Genomic DNA, 27,081 nt, shown 5'->3' on the forward strand with positions numbered 1-27,081 from the left:
GCTGAGTAACATCAAATTCACCGGGTAGGAGCACATTCTTTTCTCGGTTTACATGTGTGTGAAGAAGTGATGTATTTTTAATGAGATTTATTTTCATGACAGGAATTGCATTGACAATTTGCATTAAAGATAAGCTAAATGAACTGTTCAAGAGTAGAACTATCTTTCTCACATTTGTTTCCTTTAATTAACCCATATAGTATGTTAATTTTGGATTAAGCCCTGCCTTATGCCATCTATAAGATCAAAGTCATCCTTCCATGAAATCTTTGATCACCTCATTTTCTTCGTGCCCATATGAAGACATAGCTCACAGAGAAAAATTAGAAGGGCATTTTGCCTTAATGTTGTACCACAAAACCACAGTAACTTTTTTTTTCTATCTTGTCTCTAACAGTGAAATGGCAACTGTTAAAATTTTCAGCTGGACAGAAATTTGTACTTCCAGCCAGGTTTACTTTAAGTACTTAGTAATTTATTTGAATTATCAAGTCACTTGCCATATTAACTGAAAAGAAATGACATTATACGAAACCCTCGTGACCTTCAAATGGAACTGAAACCTTTTAGGTCTCCAGTACAGATCTTTACCACATGTGCTAATAAGTAATTGGTAGTAGTAGACATCTGTTATCATCCATAGGGATCAGCTGCATGAGGGAGAAACTCAATCAACAAACTTGAGGGATATAGGATGCATACTTCATCACCAGATAATACAGACACTTGCCAACAAACAAAGAAACATGGAGACTCAAGAAAGCTTTGGATTGTTTCAATTCTGGATGAGAAAGAACAGACATGGGGCTGTACAAATGCTGGTTCTGCTTTCTCCCTGCTTATTCTCCTTCCTCACAGCTCCTTCCTTCCTATAATATCAAGTCCTAGTACAGTTTCCAACTTTTCCCCTTTTTATCTGCTTTACCTGCCTGCTGGCCCTGCTCCCCACTCCTCCTGCCAGCTGAGTTGCAGCATGGAGCTGCACACAGGCAGATGAGCTGGCAAGCCAAAGCTAGAGGGCTGGAGAATGCTTGCTGCAGATGTCACCAGCCAGGAATCTAGCTGCCAAATTCTAACAAGCTTCTGCTGAGGGTGTCCAAATGAAAATTGGTTGGAGTTTATGATTTGGACAATTCACGTTTTCCTAGAGATAGCAGAAGGGGCTTACTTGATACCAAAGATGCTTTTTTCTTTAAAGGCTGGAAGAAGCTAGACTTCCAAGTTGAAGTATTGTAAGCTTTCAACCAGGTCAACATATTTGCCATACTCTCATTTTTATGTGTGGTTGAAAATTTTAGCTAAAATTTTCCAAATTCTGGCTGACATGAGCTGTGGAGAAAGGGTGACTAGAAAGACAGCGTTATAAAACATTTTAGATATACCTCTGCAACGTCTGCCTACTATCACAGTACCATAGAGCCTAATCACATCTCATTGCAGCAATGGAAACATTTCCCTTATCCTCAGTCCCAGAGCATGAAGCACAGGAGAGGCAACTTGAACCTATTTCTTGACTCCAACAGTCACAGCAGAAAAAAAATTAAGGAACAAAGCACAATATACACCTTACCCAAAGGGTGTAAAGTCTAGGCCTGGACACAGGCTTGGAACAAGGAGTCTCTATGCTGTTAAACTGCTAGCACAGCTCCAGCACGGGTCTGCTCTGGGTCAGCTAACACTCTTCCAGACAACATCTGTTCATGGTTTGGGGGCTGACAAAGGCTACAGATTGCACCCAATAGGCAGCATGGATGTAGCTCCCTTGTTTCGGAGTCTGCATGAGTTTAGACGGGCCTTGCCAGGAGTTTACTAGTTTGTTTACTACCTTGTTTGTTTACTAGTAGTTTGTTTACTACCTTGCCAGTTTGTTTACTGGTAGAGAGAGACTCAAACAGGCTCATAACTCCAAAAAATGACTGGGATCACCCAGGGAGATGGTGTGATGGTAGCTTACTCCCCACTTACTTCCCCTTCCATTTATCATCAAAGAAATAGGCCAGTGATACTCAGGTTGTTAAACTTGCCAAGTAAGGCAGTTAAACTACCTATCTGGAACAAGAGTTTTTAAAATCACAGCAAAAGAATAAGGAGGAAGGTCATTTTTATACCCGTAGCAAGAGACCAAAAAGATAGCATATCAAGCACATTTTGGCAGGAGATGAAGCCAAGGATCATTACTTGGAGAATTCAATAAATGTCATTAGCATCTGTACTTTTTCATACTTTGTTCTTATTATGACATCTTGGCAAAGTGCTAGGAGCTATTTATAAGGAAAAAAGGTTATGGATGCTGGCAGATAGGGGCAGATACGATCAGAAGAGCTTGAACCTGAGGAACATTATCTGCCAAATTATAAAAAAAAGAGCTTTTGGAGGTAGTGAGGAAAGATCAAAAAGAACTAACGGGGCAAAGTAACAACTGCAAAGGTAAGAATGACAGAAGTTGTTTTTAAATTGTGTGCAAGAGTCCAAGCATCATAATGGGAGCAACAGTTAGGAAAATTCTAAAATGATCTGAAGCAAAGGGAACGTGTAGGCAGAACACCATCTATAAATAGATAATCCTCACAGAAAAAAAAAAAAAAAAAAGAAATCATTTATCTAGGGACAGAAGTGAAGAAAATACTTAAATCAGTACCATCCAGAAATGAATTAAAATCAGGGAGTTCCAGTCTAGAAGGAAATTTTAAAGCTAGATTTTGGAAAGCAAAGATAGTTCAGTCTGTCATCTTTTCTCTTTGAATCCAATGAGGTAGGTCATGTTGAAGCCTTGGGAACCTGTAAGGAGGAAGATAAACAAACTTATCACTGATGATAATTTAAAGCAGATAACTAAAGCGGGGGAAAAAAGAGAACCACCTCTCTGGCACCACCAGTCACAAATCAGCCAGGCCTATCTCAAGGGTGCAAAACTTGAGAAATCTGACAAGCACTTAGAAAAATACTCCAAAAAATTCTTACAACAGATTTTGCAGCCCCCTTCAATTAGGAGGTGAGTTTTAAGACCTACTGCAGAAGAAACAGAATTAGTAAATAAAAAAAAAAAAGTGGTCAAGAAAGATGCTGTTCTGAGAATAGAACCAAAGGCTTATTCCTGTGTTTAGATAATTCAATTAAGTTACCTGTATTAACCTTGTAGGGAGGTGACATGAGCCTGAAGCCAGCTCCAAATTCTGTGTTGAAATGCAAATCTTGAGGAGCAATTATGCAAAAGCTCTTACTAGGCAAGTTTGGGGGAGAAACCTTAAAAATAAACTGTAAAGAACAGCCTGACCAGAAATGAGGCAGCACTGTGTGGAATATCAATTGCTATGCCAGGGAAAAGAAATGAAAGGAATGTGCTAAGAATGTCAACTACAACCCTGCTGTGAAAACGCTGAAGTTCCCCAAAGCATGAAGTGAGAGTGGCTAACACAGTAAGTCACCAGCATAGGTACCCAGCCCTTCCTACAGCTAAAAAGAAGAGCTGGGCATTATAGAGACATACTCTGTGCCTGGAAGAGCACCCTCACCTGCAGGAAAGAGCAGGGTCACTGCCAGAGCATGTCTTGGAGGTCCGATCTCTCACAGCTATAGAACATGCTATTAAAAACAAATAGCGCATTCTGCCTCCCTGATTTTGCATAGAAACAAGGATCAAGCCCTCTCTTCAGTCCTCTTCAGCAAGTTAAAAGCCTGGATTAGGTGGAATGGATTGTAGTTCCCCAATACAGGCAGAGGGCTTTTGTGGATTTCTGCACATACAGAAAACTCAGAGACCCAAACCGATTCCTAACCTCCTAGCAGTCACCAATCAGTTTTCTGACATTCATTTGCTCAGGATAAAAAGGGCAAGCATTAAGTCCTACAGCAATGGGGCTTCCTGTAAGGAACAAGCAACTTCAGACTCTCTTCTGCACCTGATCCCCTCAGAGGGGGGACGACCTTTACAACTGCCTAATTTTCACAATTCACATGGACCAATTTTTGGTCCTGGAGTAGATTAGTGCACTCAAAGGACTGCTGAAATGTGTGCCATTTGGCCTTTATCCCTGAAAAGACCCCCTTCCTTCTGCCTATGCTCAATATTCCCAATGTGCTGCCTGTCCCAAGCTTGAGGAATGGTGATCTGGTAAGCTCCTGGCACCAGTAGGAACAGCAGCCAGGATGACAATATCAGCCCAGCTGCTCTCTGGACTGCAGATTCACAAAATGAAAAGAGAAGAGCAACAGTCTTGGCTTTGACCAAGTGCCGCTGTTTCTGAAGATGGTCCCTCCAGACAGGGTGATGTGACAATTCTCTGACAGGCTGCCTGTGATCCCAGCTTGTGCTCTTGTGTATTCGAGAAGCACTATCCCAACTTGTCTTCAGAGTTTCAGCCATGTAGCCTTTCTGCAGCAGTGCACTAGTAAGGAGAGAGCGTGACCACAAACTGCGTACAGAAGCAGGGACCAGGAAACATGGTTGCTTTCTACTGCCTGTTCCGTTGCTTCCGGGGAGTAAAGGACCTGCCTCTTCTCCAGCACCTCCTCAGTTTTGCATTTGGGAAGCAGGGGAAATAGCGTTCCTTTAAAGAACACTTTGACTGTGATGGGGTTAAGGGAGAACCAAAAGGAGGCACTGATGCTATAGCTAAAAAGACGCAAACCTCCTTCCCAGTGCCGGATGGATGCGATGTAAAATATACAGTTGTAAACTCTGTAACCTCACGAACTAGCACAGTACAAGATTAGAGGCACCACCTTAACTCTGCTCCCCTGCGTGTGTGCATCACAACACATCTCTGATGACATGATTATATATGGCTTCTAAAATAATATAATATCAGGCAGTTTTGTTCTACAGCCTTATTTATTACTTCTGAGTCTGTTGTCTCTATTTAATCTTTTCCTGCCTGGAAGAACATCACTCCATCAGTGAATCAGCATCTCCAGAGAGGAAATGAAATGGAGCCACGTTCATAATATACAGCAAATCGCTGTCTTAACACTCAGTTAATGTTCCACAGTGGATTAAGAATTATTGTCCTAGTATTTCAGCTTAGTCCAGATTTAGTGCCCCAGTGGAAGAATTAAGGAGTAGATGAAACAGTGCATGTAAAGCTAGTTTCCAGAGCAATAGAGGAGCATGTTGGTATCACAGTCACTAAGGCAGGTATGTAAAAATCAGGAGACGTCACAAAGCAGTTCCCATTTCACAAAAGCTTGAGTAAGGGGAGAAAAATGCATTTGGATACCACAAGGGATTTCAGTGGTATTGCTGGAAAGCAAACAAAGATAAGCTGTTTAAACAAAACTGTTTTAATGAGTGCAATTATAGACAGAAATATGACTAGTGCCTCCATGGTCCATGCGTTGTGATGCATCATCCAGTTAGGTACTGTTTGGATTAGCTACAATAGAGACTTTACAGCAGCTGACGCACATGTCCTAAACCTTTACACACAAAAGATTCCCCCGAGAGGTGAGGTCTTCAGCGAGGATCTAAATTTGAGAGGGATTTTCTCTCAAATTCCTACTTCTACCCAAGGAATATTCCTGCAGCTCTATATCTGGCCCTGCTCTCCCTTTCTCTTCTCTACCTCTGACACGCTCTTGCAGGTTTGTGATGACTAAGGGTTATTGAACTGTGTGTGCTCTGATGGGACCTGAACTGTAAAACTCAGAAAGAAATGCCCCCTTGGAGCTTCATATGATCCTCACTCTTCCTGCAGCTTCAAATATCAGCTGTGCAACTGTGAGCTCACACATCTGACTCACCGCTTCTAATCTATTTCCCTCAACTCAGCTTTGCTTTGGCAATATTGCCACCCCCACGTCTCTTGCTGACTGAACACCGAGCAAATTAAATCCTGCTCTTTCTCTCTGACTGTCTCCTCTTGTTCTCTTTATTTTTTATAACTAAGATGCTGCCATGTCCCTTTTCCTTCAAGTAAGTACCCAGACAGCTCTGGTTGTTCTGTATAGTCTACTGCACATTAAGCTATACCTAAATACCAGTGATACTTCTTCTGCAATGTTTTCTAAGACAGATCATGCTCTTGCCCACTTTTACCTGACCTCCTGCCTGACGTTACCTCCCCCCTTTGTGGCCTATCTGACACCACAACCAACCCAAAGCACAGCTTCCAGATCAACCTCATGCCCTGCATAATGATAGTATTATTGACACTTACTTTTCCTTCCTCATCCTTGGTCTCCCACCACAGCATTATTTTCTACACCCCTCTGCTTTCCACAGTCCCTTTATCAACCCGCTTGTCTGTTTCTGACATTTACTTTGCTGTTCTCTCCTCCATTCTGACAACAGTCCTCACTCTGAGCACCAAGTATGACTTGTTTGTCACTCAGTCCTCTTCCTTTCTCTCACGCTGTCATGACATAAGCGACCACTTTTTTTTTTGACGTGGCAGATCAGTGACTCTCCATTTGCTAGTCCAGCTGTCTATCCCAGGAGCCATGCGTGATGACACATATTACCCCATCTTCCTTCAAATCCCTCTCCAAAACCTACTTCCATTTATGACAGAGGCAGACACCATAAAACCAGAATAACCAAAATACCCAATGCCATTGGACTTGCTGAGGCAGCTACAGCCATGCATTTCTTCCTTGTGCTGCTAAAAAAAAATCCACTCAGTAACAGAAAGGGAAATGATAAATGGTGACTGAGCATGGCACAATATAAAGAGAAAGAAACCTCAACGTTTTAAGTTCATTCTGAGCTCATCATCTCTTCACCGAGATATATGATGTCCACATTGAACTATACAGTTGAAGACACCACTACCAGCTCCATTGCCATCAGCCATTTTACACACCCATTCCTGGGAGAACCACATGGGGCTGCTGCTTCCACTGGAATACACGGAACATTTTCCACTGAGCTAAGTGGAAAGCTAAGCATCAGTATAGGCTTACATGATATGATGTGTTGCTCTCTTATCTGCTTCTATAGGTTAGCTGTTTACTAACTGTACTAATTATATTTTCTGTTATCAGTTCTTCCATGTCCACACTTGTTACTGTAAACTGATACCACACATCAATCATAAACACTCAGGAACTGTCCCATTGTTAGGCTGTCTCCTATTCTGGTTTAGAGAAAGATGAAGGGAATGCAGCTTACTCATTACACTAACATGGTGTGTCTTCTCAGAGCACCAGAAATGCCCAAGGCTCATAATGTCTTCCTGTTACCACATCAGAAGGCTTTCTGATGATTCAATTCCTAATACTAGCAGGTAGGCCATCACTTTGAAGTTGGTCCCTCATGTTGCTGCTCAGTACAACTTGTGCTGTTTTGTTATGGACCTGACCTTGACCAGCAAGTGGGATGGTGAGAGCCTTTACATAACATGTCAATAGTTGGATTGGGGGAGAAGGCTAGGAATAAAGTGCTTGCACCACTAGCTCAAGTCGATCATACATCATTTTTGGTCTTCATTTTCCATGCTAGTCCATACCTCATGCCAGAAGACTTTGTCTCTGAGAAAATGGAGGGACATTTTTCCCTGGCAGGGAGGTAGATAATGCTCCTAGTGTAAAAGAATGAAGTGGACTCTTATGAGCTCTCTGGCCTGTGTTTTCCACCCTCAGTGTTCTGTGATTCATCTAATTAAGGTACACAGCCTGGAAAACAAGAGGCAATTTGGAACTTCTACTCATTAGCTGGGTATGAATGGGATTTTTTTTTCCTCTTGACTGTCTTTATTTTATCTGCAGCAGTTCTTCATGACTCAGACTCCAGAAGGGCTCATGATTGTGTGGGTTGCCTCTGGCAAAGGCAGTAGCTTGAAAGTAAGTGTCTGTCTGTCTTTTACTTCTCTCTGAAAACAAACACTGAAAAGCCTATTCCCTGTGCAGCTGACCCAGCTGCCATGTCTCGCCTGCTTGTTGGGATACAAGATGATTAATCTCCTTCTACATAGTTCAGTACTTAAACCATATGTGAAGGGGGCACAAGGGCTTTCAGATAAAGGAGGGATAAAAAAAGACTTGTTTTACGCTTAATGAAGAAATAATTTCCTTAAGAACAAAAAGCTCCTCGCAGCCAGTGCTTATAAATTGCTTAATTGGAAATACACATAACAGTCCTACAAGGATTATCTGAGTGCTTCTGGCTGGAATTAGAGTCAGGAAAGAAAAGTTATTTTAGAGATACTAATAAAACAGGAGGTTGGGAAGGCTTCTGGGATATATACAGATGTTTTATTTTAGGCTTTGCATATAAAGCTGATTTTTAACTGATTTGTTATTGGTTTGCAAGCTCTGCTGATTAGCCTTGAGGCAGAGAGGACTGAAAATAAAGGGACAGAGCCCCCAGATCAGAGGGCGATAGCTCCAGAATGCTATACTGATTTTTGTTAGAAGAGACTTTAGGCTATCAGGCCTGCTATTTGGGGAAGCTATCTGAGATTTGTGCCAGAAACACAGCTAAAGGCATCTTTGGCAGTACCTTTTGTTGCTCCTGATAGTTATTAACCCCCTCAGCAACCCTTCGTTTTCTCTGCAGGAGACGACCACGCTCACAGGCAGGCTCCTTGTCCAGTTGCAGTGGAAATGCCTTCCTCCATGTCCTACCACAGCCAGCCTCACCAGCCTCCTCTTCAGAAAGGGGAAAATGGTGGTTCTTGCAGCTCTACCACCTCCAACTCCTCTGTTTAATGATTTTATTTTTTTTTTGCACAGCAGTAGCGCACCAGCAGGGCTGCCTCAGATGACTGGATTTTACATGCTTTGCTAAATATAAATACAGAGCCTTTCAGCTGCTGACCGCCAGCTTCATCCACCACAGCTTCTCCTGTCCCTCGGAGACAGGGAAGGTGAGAGGGCGGGAAATGGCTGCCCGCTCCTCAGGGCTGAAACTCATCTCTGCCACAAGACCCAGCGCAAAACAATTTGCTTCTGTTTACCGCTCTTTGTTTAGAGCCCAGCCCCAGGCCTGAACTTCTTCGGTAGGCCCTTCTGTTGCTTGGAATAAACCCCACATCTTCGGTGGCTGACAGTAAAGGCGCCTGCACCGCCTTCCTGTAACTGTTTTTGCTTATTTGGATTTGGTGTGGACACTGCGTCCAAAAGCGGTGTCAGCAGCTGCAGCCCGGGCACGGCGGGGGACGGACGGCGACGGCAGCGGCATCCTGTCAGGGTCCCGTCTCCCCTCAGGGCGGCCACTGACCGCTTTTCCCGCCGGAAAGGGCGCGGCGCCATCTTGCGGCTGGGAGCGGCGCGGCGGCCCCTCGCCGGTTGAGGCCGGGCCGCGCCGGTGTTCGGCCCCGAGGACTCGCCGGGATGCTCAGTTTTGCTCAGGAAAATATTTTAAAAAAACAAACCCAAAACCCACAAGCCAATTGCGGTGTGTGGAAATGATCATCGGTAGCAGGTGTAAGAACTGTTTTTACTTCTTCATGTGCCGCAGCTCTGGCAGCCAACAAGCCTGGGGGAAGGGAGGGTTGTTCATAATCCCCTTTTATTTTTATCCTGCCTTGCCCAGCTGAGTTTCGTCCATTTTATGAGTTACAATCTTTATTTTCTCTTCTAATAAAAGGTGGCATTTGAGTTCAAAAGCCCCACAGGGCTCTTGGCGGTACTGATGATGAAAAGGTCTAGATGGATCCACTTCAAAGCGGTGGCGATTTGAGAACCGGACGGCGAAAATGCAGGGAGCCGTGTAGCGAATCAAACAATACGTGAGCAAAACTGACCTTTCAGGACACGCTGCAGGAATAAAAGAAGAAGAAAAAACACTTAAAGCATTTGAAATGTAAAACTTAAACGCAGGGCTTTCATTTTAAAATGCACTCTTTTTTTTCTTGCTTTTTGCCAGTGAGAGCATATTCATTAGCAGCTCTCCCAGTTTCAACAGTTTTTAGATTTTATTGAGGATGGTATAAAGGTCCACACGGAGAATAAAAGCAGTAGCTACTACAAACTAAAGCTTCAGTCGCCTATTTAAAGTCTGAGTCAATCTTCCTAAAGGCAAGGATTTGCCTTCCTGAACCACAGAGCAGTTGCACCAACAGGTCCAGTGTGGAGGCTTGGCGACTACACCAGAACCTGTCATGCTGGCACCAGCACTGAACTGGGACATTGTTTGTCCCCAGTGTTACTCCTGGAGTCCTGCCTGGCTGAGGCAGGGTCTTTTTACCCAGAGAGCAAAAGAGAGAGTGAGAAAAAGAAGTAAGACTCGTGCAGGTCCTCCTCTTTCACATCAGCCATGGTGCTTGCATGTGCTTTCATGCTGTATACTGTATATCATGTGCATTAATTATTAGAGCATTAAATTTGGGTGCAATTCCCCTCCAAGGCAGTGGGGGCCAAGGCTCAGGCCATGAGGGAGTGTGCTCCCCAGGTCTAAACATCTGCAAAAGAGGGCTAAGAATGGGCATGGACAGGTCTAGGTTTGGACCTTGTAATTTAATTGATGTTTTATACTTGAAGGGATGATGATGACGTGTTTTGGGGTAAAACTGAGACCTTTTGAAACCTGGTTCCTGTTTTCCAAAGAACACAAAGCACAAATCTGCTTCTAGAACCTGGTAATTCTGCAAAAGGAGAGCTGGGTGATTTTGTGGAAAAGCTACCTTCCACCTCCCTGATCCCAAATTTGGGTTACTTACCGTACCTTACACCTTCCTGAAGCTCACCAGATCCGAGTGAGGTGGTCTAAGTAAGCACGCGGATTTCTGAGTGCTTAGGGAACACACCTATAAGCAGAAAATTAATTTGGGCAGAGCTCTTTCTTCCTATTGTTTCTGTGTTCCTTTCATTAAATCCCACATTATGCATGGAATGTAATTTTATCTCTGTCTGTCACCATGCTGGCTCTGCTGGCTGGTACAGAAGTAAGCCAAAGCCTGTAGTTATCACTGAAACTCAGTTCTACCCACAGAAGGAGTCCCATAAAAAACATTTGATCAAGTAGTCAGCTCTACTGGTGAGAGGTTTAGTGTCTGAAAATATATGCATCACAGATGAAAATAGCATCTCTCTAAGATCTGTAAACTCAGAAGAAGAGACTCCTTATAGTGTCACTGCCTAACACCTGCCAGGCAGAAGAACAGATTTTTGTCCTGTAGTTGCTCATTTTTGGCTTCAGGCAAAGCCTCAAAATCAGAAGAGACTTTTTAAAGATCTTGTCTGTATTGCCCCTGCAATCTCAAAACAATGTGCTTTACGCTGTGATGGGAGTTGAGCCAGAGGGACAGGCATTGAGAGAGACCCTGTAAGTAATTCTTTCATTAACTGGACCTAATTATTTTGGATATCATGTACACATAACGCAATAATGTTCTTCACAAAGTTTTGGGATGAGGTCGCTAGAGAGAGATGGAAGTAGAAAAGGCAGTCCAACCTGTATTTGTCCCAGTACCAGAGACAGATGTATATAGAATAAGGATTTCAGGTCTGTATATGCACTGCTGTATTTTACAAGCCTAAAATCTAACTTTCCAAGTCTTCAGTGGAAAGGACAACTGGACGGGGAAGTACCAGGGTGAGGTATTGGGCTGCTCTACCAACTTCCATCCCACACAGGGCAACAATTCCACGCTGGGGGAGATATTTCTGTAAGGAGACTTCGCACAATTTATAAAAATCTTTAGGTCCTTCTGATGGACAATGCTTTTTTTTCCTGATGTCCCCTGTCAGAACAGGTTTTACTGCAAAATGTACTTCATAAAAATTGAATTGTTTGTAAATTACTTATCTGACTTAAAAGGATAGAGGATAAAGGAAAGATTCAGTGAACATAATGTATTTGGATTTTAAAAAAGCTGTTGGCAAGGTTCCACACCAAAGGTTATTAAAGAAATGAAGCTGTTATGCGATCGGAGGTATTATTTCATGGAGTGAAAGCGGGTTACAGCACGGCAAAGGGTGAGATTTAGTGGTCATCACTGAGAAGAGCCGGCAGTGGGGTCCCCCAGGGATCAGTGCTGGAACCAGTTTTGTTTAATGTATAACCAATGACTGGAGAAAGGAGTGAACAGCGAAATCTCTGTGTTTGCAGTGGCACTGGCCTTTTTCAAGCATGCAAACACCCCACAGATAGCAAAAGACACCTGAAGGACAGCACTAAACTGAGTGGGCAAAGAAGTGGCAGATGAGCTTTGGTGCAGGTAAATGTCACTTGCTTCCAGGGGGTGTTGTGGATGTGGCTGTATCAACAGGCTCAAAAAAGAATCAGACGAATTTGGGACACCAGGTCAAAAGATGAATACTAAAGGACTGGGCAAGGATGTACCCTCTAACATCCCCGGTCCGACAGCTGTGGGTACTGAGGGAGCAAGCAGGGAATGCACTGCAGAAAGTGCAGCATGGTGCTGGGCGGACCCAGCAGTGTGGTTTTTATGTTCCTGTTTGGACAAAATTTCTGCTAGAAGAAAATCTGAACAGAGACTTTCAGCTATCAGAATAGTTTGCTTTGATAAAGAAAATTTTGACTTTGTCTTTTGTGGTTTTTTTTTAATTGTGCTACTATTGAGGAATTTAAATGCATGCTGTTTTCATTATTTTATAGTGCTTTAACATTACAATATATGATAAAATATTAAAAATAAAAAGCAAAATATTACGACATTATAAAAATTTTGCTATTCTTTAAAAACATTTTGATAGATCTGGATCGGTTTTCTTCTTTGTAAAACTGAATCCATAGCAAGTTTGGTATTTTGAGTTCTCACTCTGAATCAGAATGGAAGCGTGTTTTGCAATATTGTCGGGTTTTGGCGGAATAGAAACATCAATTTCCAGTCAGCTCTAATGATTATTTCCTTTTCTAACGCTTGTCAGCCTCATCTTCTCCTGTTTCAGAAGCCTTCACTGTTACAAGCTTGCCAAGTCTGCTCTGTCTAAGGAGACAGGTAAGGTATTTCTCAGGCGCACATAACGTACAGCATGGAGGGGAGGGATTGGTTCAGCATTACTGGAGATCTCCCCTGTTAATTTTGCATCAGAGAACAAGATCTTCTGCTGACAAAGTGAAAAGCAACCTTGGAAAGGAGTAATACCCCCTGCTTGCTGGCTCATTCCCGCCACCAGAGCCCCCCCACCCCCTTTGGTGTCACCGGCTCTGGTGTGACAGCACCGTGACCCGGCTTTGCTGGGGTTTGCTTGGCCAAGGGCAGGGGTAGGAAGCAGGTGGGCAGCAGCAGGATGGACCTGTGTCTCTTATGCCAGGACTTCCTTATGCCAGACTTCATGACAATCTCCATCTGAGACAAAGTCCATCTGAGCCAGATGTCAGCCAGAATGTGGGTGGTGAGGGCATTATATTGCCTCAGTTTCGAGGCTGGAACCTGACGTTTTCTTTAACCCTGAAGCCAAGCTCCAGGAGGAAGCGGCAGGGGGTGGTTTCTGTGCTTTTGTGCTTCATGTGGCTTGTACTGCGGTTTGGGATTCTCCACACTATTTTCCCTGTTTCTCTTCAACTGTAGGAGCTGCTTCCCAGAAGGAATCTTGCCGTACTGCCTCTCACAATACTTTTCTTCCCTTTTTTCTCCCAGGTTTTCTTTTGTGAGCCTGACACCTCTGTGATAATCATTCCTCCTCCTCACAGCTCTGCACAGGAATCTGCCCATCTGATGGCGTGGGTGGGCATAGCTGCTGTACAGAGCACAGCGGTCTTCTCTTTCCAACTCACCAAAAGCTCTCCCACTAGCAATAAACTTCTGCTTCTCAGGAGATCCATAGAAAAATACAAACACGCTTTGCTACAGCTGGAATTGGGACCCAGTCGGGAAAATTACGATTGCTTTTCCACTTCAAGCAGCCTTTGGGAGTCACCCCCAGAGAAACCTGGCTGCTTGGCTTCAGAGCGGCTTCCCAAGTGCTAGAGACAACTGTGGGCGGCTTGGGAGCTGGATCCCGACGGCCACGTGGAATCATCCGTATCATCAGCTGAGCGTGGTGGTGCAGTAAAACGCAGTGTGTGCTGCCAGAAGGCGTTACTGCTGTGCTGGACAGACAGACAGACACAGGCTAGTGTGGGACACGCCAGACCTATCAGCTGCATTTGGGGTGACTCACTCAGGGAGGTGCACTCAAGTAACTGAGGTGTGGGCAGGATTTCGGTCATTGCATCATCTGCTTCTGACAGTGCTTTTCCTCCCACACAAGGGAATATACCCTTTACATTTCTCTCTCTATTTCAGTACCTCTCTTGCTGCCTGCTGCTGCGTGGGCTACAACTAACTACAGTTGTAAAAAAACTGATAGCTGTGTGAGACCGGCTCTGAGGGATGCATCAGCCCAGGGTTCCCTCAGCCGCCACAGCCACTCACTAGTGCCCTGATGGTCGGCCTCAGGGGAGCTGCCAGGGCACGAGAGAAACTGAATCAGATTCTCAGTCTCACATACAGGAAAAGGTGGAAGCAAATAAGCCAGAAAACTTTTATCTTTGGGAACTGCATTCTTGTGGTGAAGTAGTCAGGGCTAAACCTCCCACTATGAAGGCAAAGGAGATAGTCTTGGCCTTCTTTAAGGGAGACTGGTGAAACAATTCCCCTCTCTGCATTCTTCCAGGAAACCAATAACTTATTATGCAAGCACAGGGTAAAGTACCAACTCCTTTGCTTATAGCTTGTATGTACTAGTGCACACTGAGGAGATCTGTGGGTACAGTTGGCAGAGGAGTCCAAGCCCCGTGATCATCATCATCGTCAAAAACAGCTACCCATCATCTGAAATGCTTTGGGTAGCTATTTTTGGCAGGGTAGGGGAGGAGCTGGCTGGTCTGTGTTTGTGCACAGAAGCCAGCGGATTGTTACCCCGAGGAGAGCACAGCAGGTGCGAGGTGCACATCTGCCTGAGGACCTTCAGCAGCAGCTGAGCCTACCGGAGAAGTTGGAGTTGGTGCTGGAAGCCTTACCGGGGCATCTTTCTATACAGAGAAAAACCTGAGGAAGGAAAGGAGCTTGTTGATGGCATACAAACCAGACAGAGAAAGGAGGCTGCTGGCACTTTGGAAACAGCTCTGTCATAAGCTGCCATGAGCTGAACTCAAACCTAAAAGATGAAAATCTCCAAAACCAATTACCATTCGCCCCTGTTGAGCCCCTTCTTCTCGTTCATCGCCACCTTGCAGCAGAGCAGTGAAATGTGGGTTCACCTCATCACTTGGGGTCATCCCCTGGCAGCACAGCCAGCTATTGCAAGCCTGTAAAGGAAAATATTATCTTCCTCAGATCCCGTTTTTGGAGGTAATGGCTCAGCAGTCAGCATGAAATCATCAGACACCAAGATGAGCCAAAGCAAAAGCAATAGATACTGGTGGGTGGTTTTGACCAACTGGCTAATAAAAGACACATCAAGTTTATACTGCAAGTTTATTACAGTAATACAATCAGATTAAATGATTTTCACAGCTAATGTACCTAATTGTATCAGGATATGTATATATATTTTATTCCCAGCACGTTACAATCTTTTTATCTTTAATCATGCAGCGAGTAATGTACAAACACAATTATACGGAAGATTATTTTTTTTCCCTAAAAAAGAGAAACCAAAATTACAAAAGTATGGCTTTATAAGAAAGTCATATCATACAATGAACATTCATTTGTACTTGGGCATGGCAACATTCGCTCTTAATTAGTGAACAACAGCATCTGTCACTGTCATGCCGATCCCAAAAAAGCCAAGGGAACTGGGAACAGGGAAATGCCCATCGGTGTTAGAGAGATGGAAATTATATATCTACATACATTCAAAGTACGAAAAATGTAAAAAATGTTTTCAGGGATTAAGCGTCACATTTATTTACATGCTGAAGTCAGAGTTACGGAGCCTTGAAGAATATAAGTGCACAAACAGTTTCTGTTTTCCTTTAGACCAACAAACATCGGGAGTGATGTAATCGACCTAAAAAGCATTACTTCAGGTGTAAAGAGGTGTAACTGAGGTCAGAATCTGGCCTGTCCTTCCTGCTAATGGTGCTGCAGAAATAGACAGAAGCATAGGGTTAGGGAGTCAGAGGTGGCTGAATTTTGCTGGCAGCCCAGAGAAAAGAAAGACAAAGATGTATGTTTAATAGATTTTACTAAAAAAAAAATATTTGAGAATAAAATGTGGCCACTATCACAAACCCTTCGATGGTTGTGTTTGTTGGCAAGCAGAAGGCCTTGTGCTTGGTTTTTAGGGGTAAACCACCCATTTCAAGAGCAAAGCTGCTGCTGCCTCTTTACAAGAGAAGAAGAAATGTCCTTACCTGCTAGCAGCACCGAGCTTGGGACACACACATCTCGTGAAAAGGCTGCTTTCTTAAGGCATTGATCACCGATGTGTACAAATACTGGAGCGGGTAAGTATGGTAAGTCAGTTCTGAGTTTTACCAGGAGAGGGCAGACAGAGACATAGACATACATGTGCACACACGCACCCACGCGTCTACACACACGCGCAGACACCGCAGCCACGCACACACACCAAGTCACTCGCCGGGCTCACTGAAGTGATACCCATTGAAACTGAAGTCACGCACAGACACGCACAACTCAGATCCTTACAATGCTACTCCTCAAAATTGAAATTAAAAAGACGTAACCTGCAAAGCCAACCTGTAATCCAAAGATTAGCAAAGACTTTACCCTCTCCCTTTTCTCTCTTACTTTTATTTTTCCCAAGTTCAGAAATACAGATCTTAGCTATGCTTACTCGGTATGTATATATACAAAATGTAAACATCACTACACAGCACATAGCACCCTTTTTGATTTACAAAGTCACTAACGTATTTGTCATGCAAGCATAGGGATTTTTCAAGACTACAGACTGTCAGGTTGCAGGAAGTGTGGAAAATATTTTGAGTTTACTTTTCCTAATGACCTGGCTTGGAAAGAATGGAGAACAAAAAATCAGCACAGACAGGGGTGAGGTAGATTTGGCTCTGTCTGATGTCATGTCACTGTACTGAGCAGGAAGACAAGTGGGATCTCAAACTAACAGGCAGGTCACCACAAGACCAGCAAACCAGGTTTAGGAAGAAGATTCCTCCACTCCAGCAGAAGGACACCCCATCCTGCACATGTATTGCTACAGGCGATGGAAAGAGTTGTCACCGCAATGCTAATGGCCCTAAACTCTGGCCCAGTGGGACCACACATGGAAGTCTGATGGTAGCTCAGCAGCTGGTGCTTGGTTTCTTATTAAAATGGTCAGGAAAAGGAAGAATGAGAGGGCTGTGGAGTGATCTTTCCAGTGCGGGTAGCTGCCTGTTGCGCACTGGGCTGAGCGCACCAGAGTTTTCGCATTTTGGCCAACAAGGGGACAGTGGCTTTCCAGGCTGTGCTACCAGATGCAGATATGCCCCAGAATTTGGTTTCTTGAGCAGTTGCTGAGAATCTTCTTGTCTTCTGTCTGGGCCAGTGGATAGGGGGTAGCCTCCCGCATGGACAAATGCATGCACACGGGCATCCTGCTGCCTGCTACAAATACACCCATAAAGCCTGAAGTGCCTGAACCCTGACCCTTGCAAGGATCCACAACCGTTACAGCCAACAAGAGATCCCTGCACCATTTTAGACCCACTTGCTCCCCGGGGGTTGCTCTGGCTCTCTGGGTACAGCCCCCTGCCATATGAGAAAGTGCTACCTCCTTAGTGCCAAGAATCCCTGCCTGCCTCCTTTGATTTGCAAGCTGAACAGCCTTCCCCTCCCTCCTGTCTTCTCTGAAACTCTCTATATCACTGAACTCTCATGGCTTCGAGCCAGTGCAATAACAGTTAATGATTTCCCTTCCCTCCTTCTCCAGGATCTCTGCTCCCGGGGCCTAATTACTATTCTAATAATATCCATCACCAGCCTCCTCCGCCTCTCGCCCACCGACATCCGGATGAGATACTGCATTGCTGTTGGGGACAAACCCAATCCTGCTCCGCTGGACTCCAGGGGTGCCACAGGGGCCGTGTTCTCGGTAGTAGCTCTCATCAGCCTTAGGCAGCGAGCACCTGCTTTGTCCTCTGCCTCCAGCTCTGTGTTTCTGGGGGCTGCCAGGGCTGGGGGGGCTGCCAGGGCTGGGGAGCCTGCAGGGCTTGGCAGAAGCAGCTCAGCCACCGTTTGTAATGCAAATCTGCCTTGGGCTCTGCTTTGCTTCCCAAGCTGTGACAGCCTCCGCCTGCCGCAGAGGCTGCCGAGCCAAGGAGCGAGAGCAACCTCCCCGCAAAACTCTCGCCCAAGATTGACCCTGAATTTCTCCGCCACCGTTCAGCACCCTCCCCCATCGAACAAGGAGGAATAAACACAGATGGGGAAAGACATGCAGGTCCCCAGGGGCAGGGGTGGAAGGACACTGCAGCACCAGGGATGTGGGATTTCAGGAGAAGGGTTTAACCCCTTCGTGGCCTGCTTGCCACTTTTAGGGCTGGGCTGACATTTTCTCCATCTCACAAGCAAGACTGCATCTTCACGTAGCTCAGTGCAGGTGGCACCGGCACTGAGGTGCTTCCACAGCACATGGGAAGGGAGATCTGGGAGGAGCATCCTGGTCTCTCCAAAAGGATGTTCCAGCTGGCTATGCACAGACCTGCAGGAAATCTCCACCTGTCCATGGCTGGCATCACCAGCATCCTGGCACACGGGAGGTACCCCGCACACAGGAAAACCAAGCGGAAGTGCTCCCTGTCCTGATGGAAAAGCACAGCCACCTTGGCACAGGCAGGGAATTAGTCAGATGGGGCACGAACCGTTTTTGCACGGAGCAATTGAGATGTGAACACATGCCCTTTCTTAGCCAGACCCTCCCTAAAAGGGGTTTGTGCCCCACAGCCTTTGGCTCCAAATTTATTTAAAGTGATGAGTGATTTCCTCACTGCTGTTCAGTATGGATCTGGGGAAATGGGTTACGCTATCTCAGTGGAGCAGAGGGTTGTACTAACAAAGAGAGGAGAACACTGGGGTCCAAAATAAGGGATATCCCCCCAAAGGGAGTTGGGATCCTGACACTACTGGTGCTGAGCACGGCTGGGAGAGCAGACAGGGCTGTGCCTGGGCAGCGAGGCGCAGAGCTCCCCAGCAGGCAGGGCAGCCCCAGCCCTGATTCCTGCAAACACACCCTGCCTGCAGTGCCCAGGGGAGTCAACGGGAACTTTTCGTGTTTTCCAGGATCAGGCCCTCTATCTGGACCCAGGTGGCAAAAATACTCTAATTGACAAGTGACAACTTTCAACAGCAGAACAACATAGCCCAGCTTAGGATTACTAGCAAATGCCAGGGGCTCTGAGACTCACTGGGAAATCCAAGTTAGTGAGCTCGAGTCTCTTGTGGAGATACATTCAGCCCTAAAACACAAGTCAAGGAGAAATAATGTCACTTGTGAAGGACAGGGCTTCCACTGGCCCTGCTCTGATTTTCATTTTTTTTACTGGACAGCAGGGAAAATGGTTCCTTCCCCATTGCAGAGCCTGTAGAGGCATCAGGGCTGGGATTGCCTTTAACCCCCTCACTCCCAGGTGAGACAAGGTGCTTTCTGTTCGAAATTCTTCGCCCACCAGGGCTCTATCCGCCCCCACCAGGAATATACACTTACTATCCCTCTCTGAACTCGTGCCCTCCAGGCTATGACCTGCTGTAAAGTAACTCAGTAAAATCAGGTACCCTGCAGGACTGCCTCTGCATCCCTGCAGCATCAGCCATGGACTTTCTGGTTATTACTAGATGATGCTGGATCATTGTTAGAAAGGAAACGTGACGCTGGAACCCTGTTGGTACGGGATGGTATTTCTGCCAGGTCTAGCAGGGTACAGTCCCATAGTTACACCATTTGAAAATCCCACTGGGCACATAGTTCCTTTTTACCCAGGTACCTTACGCAGGATACAGTTATCATATTGGGAATTCAGATACACTGATACCAGCTGACAGCTAAGAAACCAAACATAACACAGTCTCGACTACAGTTAACCCTTCACATGCACAACAAAACAGAAAACAAGGAAGGCTTTTGCCTTTAAAAGTGCCGTGCCTGCAATCAATTAGAAAAGACATTTAAAATCTTGTCACAAAATATTGGATTTTCCAGCATAGCCTAATAGGTTAAGTACTAAAATCACACTAAAATGCAGAGGGTGGTGGATGACCAGCTCCCCTAAGTTGCCTTTGAAAATCCAAGACCCAGTGAATAAAGTCAAGGAAAAACATTTACCACATTTTTTGTCGGTAGCTTTTTGCCATAGGATGGTAAGGGCTTTAGTGCCTGAGGTATAGGTAGTTCCTGGATGCTTTTAGGGAAGTGGGAGGGGGGAAGAGTCTGGAGAATAGTTTGCATAGCTTGCAGGTATAAAGAAGCAGGTGTGTTCCCCACCAGGCTGTTGAATTTGTCTTCCCCCAGCAAAGCTGTCCAGTGGTCTGGATGCTCCTGCAGAACTTTCCGCATCTTAAACTGTGGGTTGGGCATGAAGAGCAAGAGGTAGTCGAGGCAGAGCTTCTTTGATGCCACATTGACTTTGGAGTCCCACATCTGCTCCAGGATGACGTCCAGCGGGGTAAGCCCTTTACTGTCCTCTATCCTGGGAGAAGCTCCATTCCCAAGGAGGATGAGGACTGTCTCTGACCTCAGCAGTTCACAGGCAAGGTGCAGGGGGGTCTTCCCATCTTCCAGGTGAAAGCAGCCAGTCCTATTGATGTAGGAGTTCAAGCTAGGAAGCTTGTGTGCAATTTTGATGATCAGCCCCAAGATATCTCTCCTGTCATATGTCACCGCCATGGCCAAGTGAGGAGCAGAGGAAGGGCAGTAGCAGAAATGTTCCCCAGGCACCTTGAGAGCCTCCTCTGGAAAATGAGACAGCAGATACTGAGCATAAGGCAGGTGATTATGCACCACTGCATAGAGAAGGGCTTCTGAAGGTGAGTAGGTTCTTAGGCTCGCATTTTCCTCCCAGTAAAAATATTCCATAGTTCTCATGTCTTCCAGCATCCACACAGGCTTGTGATCTCTCACAGCCTGGTAGAACATATAGGATAAGAACTTGCAGTGCCTGCTCTGATCATCCTGCAGGCTGGCCTGGTTACTGGCCATGGCTCAGCAAATAAAGAGCAGCTCCACGTAGAATCACTCCAGACTGTAAGATCTGTGCACTTGGAATGCAGATCCCGATGCTGCTGCAACCTTCAGGCTGTCATTGCTGCCTGGACTGCACTAGCTGGAATGCATGGGCTGATCATCTCCACCCATTCATTGTTTTTCCCCTCACTGCAGTGGTTTTGTTTAGGTAAGCACAATCCCACAGGCTCAGTTAACCCATGCCATGCAAGCAGATGGTTAGTAAGTGCATCCCGCTCTGCGCGTGGCACAGGTTACTGGAACGCTGTCAGACTGCGAGTGATTTTATACACACACAGCTAGAGAGAAGAGAGGGAGAGACTAAAATTAGCTTGAGAGGTGAGGCGGATTTCTGTCTGCATTTCGTGTCTAACCAGATCAGCTCATACATTGCAGTAAGCGCATGAATGACTACTTTTATCTTAGTCATTCGGCTTTCTCCTGGAAGCCAGACACACAATGCACCAATTGGTCTGATTTCAGGGACTCTGGTCACTCCTACTATATTTATTTTCTTTCGGGTGGGGACTAATCCTGTCTTTTTTGCTGTTTTTTCGGTGATAACACTTATTTGAGCTCCAGTATCAATTAGAAAATGTACAGGTATTCGTCGGGGGCCAGTATCTAAAACAATGTGTGGATCACTTAAATGGTTAGGCCATTCTAGGTTAGATATCACGCGGGTGGGTCAGCCTAAAACACCCCCCGTGCTTTCTAGTTTTTTAGATCAATCAAATCCTTCCTTAAGTCTGAGAAAGGATTTGCAGGAGCAGGGGCTTTATCTTTCTGTGTTTTAACAGCATCAGTACATTCTGTAGCTTTGCTAATAGGCTGTTCCACCAAGTTTACCATTATACGAATATTCTCTGTGGACTGTCCATGTAACATTGATCGGGGTACTCCTAATGCTAACGCCTTTCTCCACAATTCATTACGCTGAGGGTCAAAACGAGAATTGGTTTGTCGAGGAGAACGGGGATTATTACGCACAACAATCCATGCCTGCCGGACCCGGCGCTGTGTATTTGAACCTTCCTCTAACCAACCCATGTCTCTACCATAAATCACTATTTCTTGTAATAATTTCCCCCCCAAATTAAAACAGGCTGCCATCGCTAATGGGGGTTGCGAGTATTATGGTCAATTGCCTGTGAAATCTTTTCCTTTAGGTTTTGCACATACATTTTCACAGCATCAGGGAGACCTCTAATCAATTGTTTAAGGTGGACTGGATCCACCGGAGCAGCAAGGGGAAAGCCCTGCCCACCACGCTCATACATGGCTTGTATACAGGCAGCCTTTTGTACTGATTCAGCTAGCCTGGGCAACCCAGCAGCTTTAAGAGCCAGTGGCTCGCCTCGCTCTCTAGAATCCATCCCCCCTGCCCAGTGGGTGACTCTAAGTGTTAAGGGTTGATCCCCCACAGACCCCCCCATCCAGGAATACACCAGGACCCCAATAGCCTCTAGCTTCCTCCTCACTCAGCAAGATACAATCTCCTCCTTTTAGCAAAACATTCCATAAATGTTCAGTTGCACTTTTCCCTGACTTGCGTGAAAATTGCTCTTGCATTTGAGCAAGCTCGGGGACAGACCACGGGGTGATACCTGTTGTAGTATATCGCTGATTATTTCTATCATTTGACTGCATCTCTGTTTTAATGAGGGGTCGAATTTCAATACTACTTGCCCCCGTGGGCTCATCATCAGGGTCACCCCAGATATCTCCGTCCCAAGTATCAGGATCGGCACACATAACTAAATTCTTGACTTGGGCAGGAGGGGTCGGAGCATTTGACAACAGATCTAACTTTTCCTGTAACCTCCGATTCCTCTCACTTTCAGCAGTCAATTCATCTTTCAAAAACATGATTTTTGTACAATTGATGTACAACTCCACAGCGGGCTTTTTATGTGGGGTTGTGTTGAGGTCTTTTGTTGAGACCTCCAAGGGTAGCAATCCTTCCTGTCATCTGTTCTCTCCTCAAGGGCATGAGACCATAAACAATCAGCAGGTGGCCCCTGCATTACATTGAACCATGTACATGAACTACTGGGTGTTGAAGGAAACTCAAAACACCACTGGGTGTTTACTGGTTCCACGTACCTCAGGATTAAATGTTTTCCCCAGTACGGCTTATCCCCATACCATGTATCTGCCCAAGGGTGTTTAGAACACGGCTGTTGGAAGAATTGTTTTTGTTTGCCTCTACATCCCACAGTTTTATGGTCCTGACAAAGGGGGGCATAGGAACAATTTAAGCTCCAAACTGAAGTTCGATTTAATGTATTGTTAAATGTCCACCTCCATTCAAATTCACCCCAAATAATAGATTTATTTTGATTCCACAGCCAATCTAAATTTTTACCTATATCCACGGGGAGAGCTGTTATGGGGATCCCCTGAGTGGGGGTATGCGGTAGAGGCAGACAGGTAGTCACGTGAGAAAAATTATGCATGCGAGCAAAACCTTGTATCATTTTACAGATCACATTGTCTGGTTTGGTGTGATTTATCATCGGGGACCCATCAGCATGTTGTTCAAAAGCCCAAGGCTGTCTATTCCATATCCTAGATTGTCTACTTATACTTATGGTTATTATAGAGCTAATGACTATTATTACAAAAGGTCTTACAATCACAGCCATGATATAACACTTATTAAACTTAGATTTACTACAACAAAAAAAATTATCCTTATCAAAACAAACACACAAAGATCAGAAGAAAGGAAAAAGAGAAAAAAACCAAAACAAACCAAAACTTCTGGTCCACATTGAAGTCCTGCACAGCTTGTCCATTCCATGCAAGTGCAGTTCATACTTCGCGTCAGCACATCTTAGATCTCCACCCTGTCGTACTCCTTGTCCCTCCTTTTGCTGGGGCACACCTGCAAGCAAAAATGGAAAAGTGCTGCTCGACCATTTATATGATCGGCAATGAGTCAGTTAGAAATCTGGTATGATAAAGGATATTGATTAACATTTGTTACTCGAGAAGGAGGCAGCTTAATGGCAGTCTCCAGTAACCGGGCCTCGCACCGTGGGGCTCCAAAGCTCCATACCGTGCCATCTGGCAATCTCCAGACTTTGTTTGCTAATACATCAAATCCCAAAGTGTTATTACGATAAGGACAAGATAGCAAGATAACAAGATAGCGCAAGAGCAATATTAATCTATTTTTTGCATGTCACTCACACACACGCAGCTCATTATATAGTAAAAAATATATAGCAGTGTAAAATGCTCCACAGCTGATAATACACATGATTATATGCTCGGGAAATCAAGGGATTGGTAGCCATAGCATTAGGAAGGGATTCCTATTTTACAAAAAATGGTATGGGTAGCCACTTAGGAGATACTGATGGTAATGGATTGTCTATAAGGCATTAGTAATGTTTAAGATGCCAGCATTAATCCCTGCAGAGAAAAGAGCCGAACGGTATGTGGAGGAACTATGCCCAGAGTCATAAAGCATATTGCTCGGTTTAAACGCCTGCCTTTGTTTAGCAAGGGAATATCTGAAGTGCCTCTCTGTTGTACAGCAGGTTCATAAACAAAAGGCTAATGGCCAAACCCCACTGGCGTTTGGAGAGCTTTGTTTTAAACCTTTCTCAGATGTCATGCTCCAGGACTAGGGTCAGAGTGGGTTTTAATGGGGGGAAGTGGGTTTAAGCAATCAGACTTGAGCAACGCCCTGGTAAGACACGGAGGACCAAGGCCTACAGGCTTGAGGGAGTAGTGCCTGTTGGATGAGGCAGAAAGACCTGACCAAAATTAAATTAACAGGAAAGAAATTAACCCAGCACCCCTTATGGCAATTTGTGTTTAAGAAAGGAGGGCTCCCATGCATTTTATAAGTCGACAGATTGCAGTAAGATGGCATCTCACCATCTTGACAGGAAAATGGAAAATACAGCAAATCAAGAATTCTTTTTTCATTTAGCAAGGAGATAAACATATATTCAGTATATTCAAACTGGAGAGTATTCAAGTATCAAATCTGAACATCTCATCCAAAGAGAAAACCAAAGCCACTAAAATAGCTAGATCTAGATCTAGCACATCTCCCAAAGTTCTGGATGTTCAAGTCCATACCCCAAACATTTCATTTTAGGGCCAGTTTTCATACAGTTGGAATAAGCAAGCATATGTCCAGTTTTAACCCACCACTACTGTGGTTATGCATGGAAATGCTGCTACATACTCCTTTGCACAGCCTACTGAAGTGCACAGGGAGGTTCCCACTGGCGCAAGCATGCTCTGGATTAGGCATTACTCAGGCACTTGGAGACACATTTAGTTTCTCCAGTTGCTAACCCAAAGTACTCAGAAGAGAGGTGAATTAGTATTTAAGTGGCTAGGCTCTTTTTTCTAAAGCTCTCACAGAGCTTTTCCTACTGGTAAATCATGACTATACCCTAGGAATTACATGGATTTCATTGTTTCCATGTCACAGATATGGGAAAAAACACACACACACACACACACACACTTTACACAGCCCGGTTTTACAGAGCAGCTCACGGATGGGGCTGGGCACTGAATGAGGAATTGCTGTGTCTTTGCTGAGGGGTTACAGCCATTAAACAACTCTCACCTGCTATAGGTGTTAAGATAAGGCTCCCCAGGGAAGTGGTCACAGCACCAAACCTGTCAGAGTTCAAGGAACATCTGGACGACGCTCTTAGTCATATGGTTTAGTTTTAGGTCATCCTGTGAGGAGCAGGGAGTTGAACTTGGTGATCCTTATGGGTCCCTTCCAACTCAAGATATTCTATGATTCTATGATAAATTGAGATGCAGAGTACATTTGCATAGGGAAGTTGGTGCTTGGTACATTGAGAGGGGAATTACAGTGCATTGGCTCCTCCACAGGGGTTCAGCGTGCAGACGCTCTCACGGGACATTATGGCTTAGTGTTTTAGTACCAAGTAGCCTTATGCTATCACTCCCAGCTTAATCCATGGCTTATCGACCCCAGCACAGGCAGGCTCACAGTCATCTTCTCTGATGCTAAATCCATCACCAATGGTAATCATCTCAGTCAAAGTGGTTCTGCCACTTCTACAGCAGGGTGATCACTGAGCAGAGCTGCTTTCGTAATGCCTCCTGCCACTCTGCTGGGCAGTCACTGCTGGGCAGTCCCTTTGCAGTGAAATGCAAATGAATTTCTGCACTTCACCTGCTGCAGGCTGTGGCACACGGCAGACCTGGATCTTTTGCCTTCCCTTCCTTATCCATCCAGCCCCCAGGAGATGCAGCCTGGGCTGCGTGTGCCCCTTCCTTCTTTGTGTCTGGCCTGGCGACTGCAAGCTCACAGGCTCACTTGGACCAGAAACTCCATCATGGTTTTTTTGGAGATGGAGAAAGGATAATTTGGCACTGCCTCTGCTTGCTGACCCAGCTGACCCTGAGGCTGCAGGGCAGCTGGTCTGGCACAAGGGACAGTGCAGGAGTCTTCAGGCAGGAGAGCAGAAATGAGGAAGCCAGATGCTTTCAGGGACAGCCCTTAATCACTGAGGGGTGGCTGCAACGTCAAACCTAATGTGTGCAGAGACACATAAAATTCAAGAGAAAATATTCTGCAAGTATCTCCAAGGAAAAGAGAAGCCGAAATCCCAGAATCAGGAATGGCCACTTGGGTTATGGCAATCACCGCTACACCACAGGTCCCGGATGTCCAGGACGTTAAAACATCTGCAATTACAGATGTTTGTGTAACATCTGTTACTGGTGCTGGCTCCTGTCCTTGGTCTCTTTTGGTTTTTCCAGGAGTTTAGAAAAGCTGAAGGCACATGTTTGATGGCAGTGCATCTCTTCTGAGTTTTATTACAAACACAGTGCATCTGTAAAACACTATAGACCCATTAGAAATGGAAGACATTAACATGGAAAGCTTTATTGAGGAACTGGAAGAAGGTTAGGAGTTTGGGAGTTTCTGTTTATTTCTTTGAATTTTGATCTGTGGCTAAAAATAATGTATTCTAACTCATAAGGTATTTGTTGTGGCCTCTATTTTGACCAAAGTGCAGGTCAGAAGGTGAGCAGAATCAGTTTTGG

At 45.1% G+C, this 27,081-nt stretch overlaps 1 protein-coding gene across 1 annotated transcript; it reads right to left on the reverse strand.

Moving 5' to 3' along the window:
* Positions 1-8,664: 8,664 nt before the first annotated feature.
* On the reverse strand, positions 8,665-21,172 carry LOC141740359 (ankyrin repeat domain-containing protein 9-like). The gene is made up of 3 exons (XM_074578945.1): positions 20,119-21,172; positions 15,017-15,136; positions 8,665-9,696 (listed from the first exon to the last, which is right to left on the reverse strand). Exons 1-3 carry the CDS (start codon positions 20,989-20,991, stop codon positions 9,658-9,660), a joined length of 1,032 nt encoding a protein of 343 aa, XP_074435046.1. The 5' UTR covers positions 20,992-21,172; the 3' UTR covers positions 8,665-9,657.
* Positions 21,173-27,081: the final 5,909 nt, after the last annotated feature.

The sequence above is a fragment of the Larus michahellis genome, chromosome 3 (assembly GCF_964199755.1).
Source record: "Larus michahellis chromosome 3, bLarMic1.1, whole genome shotgun sequence".
Classification (NCBI taxonomy): domain Eukaryota; kingdom Metazoa; phylum Chordata; class Aves; order Charadriiformes; family Laridae; genus Larus; species Larus michahellis.